The 10,349-nt window shown below is 37.0% G+C and overlaps 1 protein-coding gene across 1 annotated transcript; it reads right to left on the reverse strand.

The window, feature by feature from the left end:
• Positions 1–390: 390 nt before the first annotated feature.
• On the reverse strand, positions 391–10,169 carry LOC133533101 (zinc finger protein 679-like). The gene is made up of 7 exons (XM_061872054.1): positions 9,762–10,169; positions 9,136–9,300; positions 8,051–8,245; positions 6,396–6,590; positions 4,754–4,933; positions 2,230–2,346; positions 391–1,860 (listed from the first exon to the last, which is right to left on the reverse strand). Exons 2-7 carry the CDS (start codon positions 9,188–9,190, stop codon positions 1,196–1,198), a joined length of 1,407 nt encoding a protein of 468 aa, XP_061728038.1. The 5' UTR covers positions 9,191–9,300; positions 9,762–10,169; the 3' UTR covers positions 391–1,195.
• Between the last annotated feature and the right edge of the window lie 180 nt (positions 10,170–10,349).

Here is a 10,349-nt window from a genome sequence, read left to right on the forward strand (position 1 = left end):
TGACTGTACTTTTCTTTCCACAGGCAACTAATACTCATCGAGACAATTCTAACAAATTTAGTTTGCGTTGTGATAAAACAGGGTTTCCATGGCCTCGTTCTGTCTCCATCATCAGATCAGCTCCATGTCATCATAATATTGCATTGTCATCCGATTTACATATGTATGCAAAATTTGAGCTCAAGCGGAAATCGGGAAGTGGGTCAAATTTAGCTTCGAAGATTTGACCCACACTAACAAATTAACATACATAACAACAGGTCAAGTTAAAAAAAGCTTGAAATAATCATACAATAATAACATTATAATCTAACTATCTATAAATAAAAATAGTCTTATTATATTTTTTATGACAAATAAATAAAGAAGTAATTAAATAAAACTATAAAAACGGATAATATCACGTATAATGAGTTTAAAATACATCCCGACCTTTCGAACCCTCTACAGCGTTCGTGGTAAATAAAGCAACGAAGTTCTGCTCCCACTGCGTGACACTGCTGCTATTACGGGTAATTACATACTGCAGCGTTTGACAGCTGCGTGATCTATTCGTTATCATATCAATCTCAATTACTACCAATACAAGGGACACCCCTGGAGTTGCAGGCGTTCATAGGCTACGGTAAGCACCATTGCAGATTGTATGCTTCTTTTGCCATCGACCACGGTATAAAAAATAACAAATATGTATTTAGACTTCTAGTATATGTATTTTTGTAAATATGTATTTGGCCAGGATGGGACACTCCGACAACACTGATTGTCGAATGTGTGGTGAAGAGGAAGAGACAGTAACACACCTAATGTGTGAATGTCACGCCCTCGCCAGACAAAGAATGAAGGACTTTGGAGCAGGCTATCTGGAACCAAAGGAATTCAAAAGGCTACCGATAAGCTCTATTATCCGGCACATGGAGATGGTCAAAAAAGCTCTTGAGTAGCTATTTCCTAAGGGAGCAACTACACAAAAGATCCCTATGGGTCGAAGTGTATCCGCAAGGGCCCCCGAAAATTAGAAGATAAGATAAGAAGATAGACTTCCAGTGCTGTGACTGAGTGGCAAATTAATCGAATGGGGCAATAGCAGGCCTCTGTACTCACGGCCTCTTGGTAAATTAAACTAATTACCCCTCACGGGGCAGGCACGCTTTGCCACCGTATAGTTATGCCACTGTAAATCTCGCACATGGACTCAAACTTTGCTAGTTCTTGAATGAATCCGTTTATGTTTACTCAGAATACTCAACGCTGTAAACGCTTTCTCGCAAATTCCACAAGAGTACGGCTTCTCTCCCGTATGCGTCCTCTCATGTGTTTTCAATGTATTCGACTTCGCAAACGTTTTCTTACAAATCTCGCACACGTATGGTTTTTCCCCAGTGTGTGTCCTTCGGTGGGCTTTCAAAGTACTCAATAGCCCAAACTTTTTATTACATGATTCACAGATAAACGGCTTCTCACCTGTGTGAATACGCTCGTGCGTCTTCAAATGCGTCTTTTGAGAAAACTTCTTTTTGCACGTTTCACAAGAGTATGGCTTCTCACCAGTGTGAATTCGTTCGTGTTTCTTCAAAGAACCTATTTGTGTGAATTTCTTTTTACAGGTTTTACACTTGTAGGGCTTCTCACCAGTGTGTGACCTTAAATGTATCTTCAAAACGGTCAGATTCGCGAATTTCGACTGGCACATTTCGCAGGCAAAGGAGTTGTTTCCAGTGTAGTGTGTCATGTGTAATTTTAAAAGGCTGGGGCACTCGAAGGACTCTGTGCAGACGTCAGGCGAGTGAGGCCCACCGCTGGCCTCCGTGTTCGTGTTGGCAGCGCGCGACCGAGTCCTCATCTTCGAGTAGGGTGGCTCTGTAACAAAACACGAACGTAAAGGCTACTGCCACAAACATCAATGTTGTTAAGACTGCGCCGAGCGTAAGACGCGGGCGCTGTTTAGGTTTTTCGCTAGATGTGTGCGTTCAACGCACACAACGACGAATGTCTAGCTTGACCGGCCGGCCGAACGCAAAAAATGTAACTAATATTTTTTATTTAATTAGGTGTTAGGTAGGTCAAGTAAACACAATAGTTATTTATCTTGTAATAAACTGAGATACTTGTAACATTTGAAATATAATCAATTTGCTTTACTAAAATGGTTTTTCCTAAAAAAATGATTAAGTATCAATTTCAAGGACGTTGGGTGTTGACAGCCCCTTAAAATAATGTTGTGCTCACGTTTTTTGTTGTGTTTCGGGTCGACTGCCGCAGCCATCTCACTCCCGCACGGCTCTGTCTCACTCTCGCTGGGCTCGGGGTCCTCCTTCACGTACTCGCCCTCCACCTTGACGCACACTGCCAATACAACAAAATTCTTACTGACAAAAGCTACTACTAGGTAATACTAAAATAGTATTTAATACAATCGTGATATAATAGAGAGCTTTTCAGTCGAGTACCGTGGCTACGAAGCTTGCTGAGTTGCCTAAGTAAGGTACCAGATTGAAAAGCTTGATTATATCACTATTATATACTTACAATACTTTTTCTACGAGTTATCTAATACTTTTTAACTATAAAACCTAAATAATTAATGAAAATTGGTAAGTATCTCAGTCAGTAGACAAAAATGTAGTACAAAAGACATAAAAGCGCGACTATTTAGTCCCGCCCCGCGCCCTTTGTCTTTCACAGTTTCAGTTGTCGGGCGTCAGACCGTCAACATCTCCAGCATCTCCTGAGGATGCCTCGTAGAGAGGCGGAACACGTGTCGAGTTTTGTACTTTTGGTGGTGGGTTGTTACATTTATTTGTGTATTTTATTTCTGCGGTGGGGGGCTGGGAACATTAATTGCATGTAAGTATAACGGCTTAGCACTGATTGACTAGCACGTTATTTTCTCGAGGATTAGCAAAGTACTATTTCTTGTTTTAATGAGTAGAAAAAAAAATTCAAGCTTGAAGGCTCATAATCAGTGTGTTATAACTATCTTATTTCTATTGCCATTCTAATATTATAAATGTGAAAGTGACTTCGTCTACCTGTCTGTTGCTTCTTAGTCCGCGGCTTAAGAGTCCGCAGAAAGTTCGGCCGAATTTCATCTTCCCACACAAGCGGAGTTTCGTTCTAGTTCTCGTTTCGTAATGAAACTTTGCACATACAATTACATGAGGTATATCTATGCCTATAATTAGTTTATACAGCTCCAGGTTATAAAACAAACGAAATAGGGCAAAAACAAAATTTGTATGAAAAACTTAAATTTGCTGTATTTTTTTAACTACGGTATCTGAAGCTACATAAACTAATTACAGGCCTATTTATACCGTATCCTATTGTAAGTACAAAGTTTCAGAGCAATCTAGCTAGTCGTTTTGAAATGAGAGCGTAACTACGTTTGTATGGAGAATCGAGCTTGCTGCGGACTCTTAAACCGCTAAACCGATTTAGATAAAATTTGGTATACAGATAGTTTGATGCCCGGGGAAGGACATAGAGTGACACTTAGAGAGCCTTTACATCTCCAAATCTTATTACTAGGTATTGTTATCTTTCTCAAACCCTGGGGACCTTATACATCTCCAAACTTAATGTATTACTTAAACGTGGAGACTATATCCTCGTAAGGCCCCAGGTCCTACCTATAGGACTTATTCAGTTCGATGAAATTTAAATCATATTCAATTAGGACAGAGTTGCATTTGTTTTGTTTCGTGCAATTTTCAAACAAAATAAAATCTACTGTATTCCGTGCACTATAGGTTCAAATTCCAGTGGCAAATTTTGGATATTTCATTTCTATGGCTGGTCCTTAAGAGGATAAGTCTCTGTAATATTGTATAATATACCTACTTGATTTATTGTATGGATAAAACTAGTTATATATTCTGCCCTAGTAGCATTCGTTTATAATATAAGACTGTTAGCGTAACAAGTTTGACGCGATTTATTTAATATAAATTTCATTTTGACACTAGAAGAGCTCCAAATCTGATAAGTATTAGTACTCTGACATTGGGGATCGTTTACATCTCCAAATTTAATGTAAAATTAACCATAGAGACTATTATATACATCTCTGATAAACTGTAGTAATTATTTATTATAATGTAATGTTTACCCAGGTATTGGCAGTTGTATTTATAAATGTTATGTATTTATCATGTCACTATATGATGTTATTATATATGTTGTATTGACTTGTAAAAGAGCCCTTGAGCCCTACTTGCAAAATAAAACACACTATTAAAGTATTAAACTCTTAGTACTAGTACAAATGACCTCCAATGAAATTTAAATTTTAATTAAATAGAACAGTGTTTCTTTTGTTTTGTTTCTTTCGATTTTAAAACAAAACAAATTCAACTCTATTTTCTAATACCATTGATTCAAATACGATTGGCAATTTTCCTTGTATGGTGGGTTAAAATCTGGTTTTTATGGTATTGAAAATAATAAAACATACATTTAAACATATATTTTTATAGCAGTTATATAAGTAGCAACCTACGCTACTATTGTCATAATAGCAAAAAATATATATAAATATATAATAAATAGCATTCACATGGTACAAGAAGATTTGAAGAGAAGAGTATGGGAATGCCGCTGGGACAGTAACCTGCAGCTCCAACTTCAGAGAATTGAGCTAAATGAACACATCAAGCTATCGACAGGCTGCCTGTTTCGAGCCGGGCGTCCCTGCACTACATCTACATCTACTTGGTAATAAAAAATATTTGCATCGTGTAAGTTCACTCACGATTTTCAACAAACACTTGTGGCAGTGTTTCACTGTCACTGTCATCCTTGGGTTCCTCCTTCACAAGTACCTTCTCCACAATATTTTGCAAATCTTCCTGTGGGTCAATGACCTCCTGTTTGACATTAATGATAACCGGTAGCTGTTGAGGCTCTCGCTTCATGGGCCCTGGAGACGCCTCTGCAATATCCATAATCATGATCATAAATGTATTTCAGAGAAAATGGTACGTACAATTTTGGTGTTGTTGTTTACTGGTATAGAACAGCATGTTCTGCCAACATTGGCATAGAAATATAAAATATAACATTTTTAAATAAAATTTGATGGATACATACTAGTTATATATTCTGTACTAGTAGCATTAGTTTATAAGACTGTTAGCTTAACAGGTTTTACGCGATTTATGTAATATTCATTTTGACACTAGAAGAGCTCCAAATCTGACTAGTATTAGTGGTCTGACATTGGGGATCGTTTACATCTCCAAATATAATGTATTATTAACCGTAGAGACTATTATACAAATTTCTCATAAATTGTAGTAATTATTTATTTTAAGATTATTATAATGTAATGTTTACCCAGGTATTGGCAGTTGTATTTATAAATATTGCAATGTATTTTTCATGTCAATGTATAATGTTACTGCAAATGTTGTATTGACTTGTAAAAGAGCCCTTGAGCCCTACTTGCAAAATAAAACACAGTATTAAAGTATTAGACTCTTAATACTAGTACAAATCACTTCCAATAAAATTTTAATTTTCATTAAGTGGAACAATGTTGCTTTTAAAAAATAAAATGCATTTATTTCAGACAAACATGGTCCATATTTTTGTTTTGTTTCGTTCGATATTAATTAAATAGTTTTATTTTAAAATCGAACGAAACATCATGAATTAAATTTAACTCTATTTTCTATTACCATGAATTCAAATACGATTGGCAATTTTCCTTGTATGGTGGGTTAAAATGCGGTTTTTATGGTATTATAGACAAAACATACATTTTATAGTAGTTATATAAGTAGCAACCTACGCTACTATTGTCATAATAACAAAAAAATTGATTCATTTGTATAGTGCCAGAAGAATTAAGGAGAGGAGTATGAGAATGCCGCCGCGACAGTTTCAACCTGCAGCTCCAACTTCAGGGAATTGGGCTGAGGGCAGGGAACGCAGCACGCGATCGACAACCCGCCCGGTTCCGGCCGGACGTCCCTACACTAGACCAAGAATGTGATCCAGTTTATAAAATACCGGTAAATACCGGTTTATTTCGGTTTTCCTCCGAACTTTTATAAGAACGTCAACGTTTAAACAACTTTATTGTAACCAAAAAAACCGATTTATTCGACGAGCGACGAAACGGCCGGCCGGCCTGGTGGTGTGCCAGTGCCATATAAACATAGACACTGACACAAGAAGAAACCGGTTTTTATTGCTCTAAACCGGTTAATTTGAGAACAACTGTTCTCATAAAAACCGAAAATAACGGTTATTCAAGCGAAACCGAAATTAAAAGGTTTTGCGCCAAGTACATGGTAACCGTTTGGAAATTTAACCAGTTTCCGTGCCTTCCCCTACACTACATCTACATGGTGCAATAAAGAATATTTGTATTGTATAACTCCACTCACCATTTTCACCGAACACCAAATTTTGTGGCAGTGTTTCACTGTCACTGCCATCCTTGGGTTCCTCTTTCACAACTACCTTCTCCACAATATTTTGCAAATCTTCCTGTGGGTCAATGACCTCCTGTTTGACATTAATGATAACCGGTAGCTGTTGAGGCTCTCGCTTCATGGGCCCTGGAGACGCCTCTGCAATATCTATAATCATGATCATAAATGTATTTCAGCGAAAATGGTACGTACAATTTTGGTGTTGTTGTTTACTGGTATAGAACAGCATGTTCTGCCAACATTGGCATAGAAATATAAAATATAACATTTTTAAATAAAATTTGATGGATACATACTAGTTATATATTCTGTACTAGTAGCATTAGTTTTATAAGACTGTTAGCTTAACAGGTTTTACGCCATTTATGTAATATTCATTTTGACACTAGAAGAGCTCCAAATCTGACTAGTATTAGTGGTCTGACATTGGGGATCGTTTACATTTCCAAATATAATGTATTATTAACCGTAGAGACTATTATACAAATTTCTCATAAATTGTAGTAATTATTTATTTTAAGATTATTATAATGTAATGTTTACCCAGGTATTGGCAGTTGTATTTATAAATATTGCTATATATTTTTCATGTCACTGTATAATGTTACTGCAAATGTTGTATTGACTTGTAAAAGAGCCCTTGAGCCCTACTTGCAAAATAAAACACAGTATTAAAGTATTAGACTCTTAATACTAGTACAAATCACTTCCAATAAAATTTTCATTTTCATTAAATGGAACAGTGTTGCTTTTAAAAAATTATATGCATTTATTTCAGACAAACATGGTCCATATTTTTGTTTTGTTTCGTTCGATATTAATTAAAGAGTTTTATTTTAAAATCGAACGAAATATCATGAATTAAATTTAACATAGATGAAACATACATTTTATAGTAGTTATATAAGTAGCAACCTATGCTACTTCTTCTTTTCATCGTGTTACCCCCTGCTGGGGTGTAGGGCTCGAACCATTTTCTTCCACTGACTCCGGTCCTGGGACCTATGCTACTATTGTCATAATAACAAAAAAGTTGATTCATTTGTATGGTGCCAGAAGAATTAAGGAGAGGAGTATGAGAATGCCGCCGCGACAGTTTCAACCTGCAGCTCCAACTTCAGGGAATTGGGCTGAGGGCAGGGAACGCAGCACGCGATCGACAACCCGCCGGGTTCCGGCCGGACGTCCCTACACTAGACCAAGACTGTGATCCAGTTTATAAAATACCGGTAAATACCGGTTTATTTCGGTTTTCCTCCGAACTTTTATAAGAACGTCAACGTTTAAACAACTTTAATGTAACCAAAAAAACCGGTTTATTCGACGAGCGACGAAACGGCCGGCCGGCCTGGTGGTGTGCCAGTGCCATATAAACATAGACACTGACACAAGAAGAAACCGGCTTTTATTGCTCTAAACCGGTTAATTTGAGAAGAACTGTTCTCATAAAAACCGAAAATAACGGTTATTCAAGCGAAACCGAAATTAAAAGGTTTTGCGCCAAGTACATGGTAACCGTTTGGAAATTTAACCAGTTTCCGTGCCTTCCCCTACACTACATCTACATGGTGCAATAAAGAATATTTGTATTGTATAACTCCACTCACCATTTTCACCGAACACCAAATTTTGTGGCAGTGTTTCACTGTCACTGCCATCCTTGGGTTCCTCTTTCACAACTACCTTCTCCACAATATTTTGCAAATCTTCTTGTGGGTCAATGACCTCCTGTTTGACATTAATGATAACCGGTAGCTGCTGAGGTTCTCGCTTCATGGGCCCTGGAGATGCCTCTGCAACAGCTATAATCATGATCATAAATGTGATTCAGAGAAAATTATATGAACAATTTTGGTGTTATATTGATTTAAACCAACACGATTTTCGTTCATAGTTTTAAAACGAATACGGGACTTAATCGGGTAAACTTACGTTTATTATATGGCCTGACGTTTCGAACGTAACGTTACGCTCGTGGTCACAGGCAGACTGGCGAGGAATTGTATCAACATCTTGCTGCGCGGGTTTTGCGAACTACCCGCACTTGATCTTGATTATTCACTTGTACGCTAGGTTTGTCACTTTGCCTACACACAACATCCGATCAGATGGTATGTGTTGGAATGTTTTTTCACCCTTACATTTGCTAATCACACCACGAAAACAACCCGCGCAGCAAGATGTTGATAAAATTCCTCGCCAGTCTGCCTGTGACCACAAGCGTAATATCACGTTCGAAACGTCAGGCCATATAATAAACGTAAGTTTACGCGATTAAGTCCCATATTCGTTTTAAAACTATAATTTTGGTGTTGTAGTTTCATATAGAACGGCATATTCTGCCAACATTGGCATAGAAATATTACATCATAAGACATTTATACAACTTTACATGAACAAAAACAATAATAAAATATACAAATTTTAATAATTAAGTAAAGTTTTGCAAAATATATTAAGATTGAAAATAAGGCTAACTAAATTAAATCTAATAGAATAAAAACCACATGCTCGGTTATATTGGTTATAACTTCTTGTAACATAAAGTATATTTGCCTCAGTAAATTATATGGTATAACATATTTCCAATGGCTTGCTTGCCCACAGCCCAACATGGACTGACTCCCTAACTGATCTGACAGTGGTGTCAGCTTGACATAAGTATAAGTACTCAAGAGTTCAATCTACTCACCATGGTGCCCTGGCTCCTCCCACAACTGTTCCACTTTCACATGCACTGTCTCCATCTCCACCCAACAATGCTGATGGAATCCTAACTTAGGCCACAACTGTGTCACTGGTATAGTAGACACCTACTATGATGGATGTGGCACCAATGACACATATACCACTAATCCTGTAAGTATTTAACATCAGGTTTTAAGCACTGTCAATAATTTACCATAAGCAATCACGTTCACTGGTCCACATAGCATAGCCCTGGTGGAAACAGGTTCAACAAAGCTATGATTTGATATGATTGGTGGATATCAAACACATCCACATCAACATAACATAGCACATATCTGGTGGAAAGGCAGCCTTAAACATGTTTAGAACTTAATTTTTTTAATTTATTTAATTAAGAAACAAACAGTCGTTTACAAACAATTTCACAATAATATTTCTTAAATTAAGACCTGGAGTTTCCTTATTGTATATAAAATTGCAGTCTATAAAACAAACTATAAAACTTAAAAGACATATAGGACATTTAATGCCTTCACTGCCACCGACACATATATGCGTTCACCGTCATACAAGTTTGTTTCTAGGCCACGCCCCCTGGCACACATCATTGGCATATATATTACAAACCTAAAGACGGGCCTGACGGGCACCAAGAATGGTTCCAGCACAGCGGTGTCAGCCTGTATATCTTTACTTTTGAAATCTTTCGCTGTCAAACGTTGGTTTTTTGGTGAGAATTCTGTATTTATGTTGTATATATGTGTGTAATGGACTTAGCTCTAATAGTTAAGGTACTTTTAGTGCTGCTGCTCCACTCTCAAGTACAATTTTAGTTGCTTAAGTTAATCAATTTTGCTGACAAAAGTACGAGCGCACTCCGAGCATGGACTTATAGTAACATTAGTAACCAGTCCACTCCAATTTCAGAATAAACAGTTAACTCAAATCTGTATCATTGAGTTGTTATTAAAATCATCAGAACAGTAAAGAAAACAATGTAAAAGAAGGACAATCAAAGCAAGAAGCAGTAATATTCACATACATCGACATGATATATAGAGATAGACGACACTGACAAATTGACTTGACAATGATATTCAGTGTGACCAGTTAAAATTTTAGCGTCAATTACATCCACTCTTCCTGATAACGGATCTTAAATCAGTCCCGATGTCGGGCCTGATTATCGTTTTCCGTTTCACGGCATATCAGCAC

This window comes from Cydia pomonella, chromosome 28 (assembly GCF_033807575.1).
Source record: "Cydia pomonella isolate Wapato2018A chromosome 28, ilCydPomo1, whole genome shotgun sequence".
Lineage (NCBI taxonomy): Eukaryota > Metazoa > Arthropoda > Insecta > Lepidoptera > Tortricidae > Cydia > Cydia pomonella.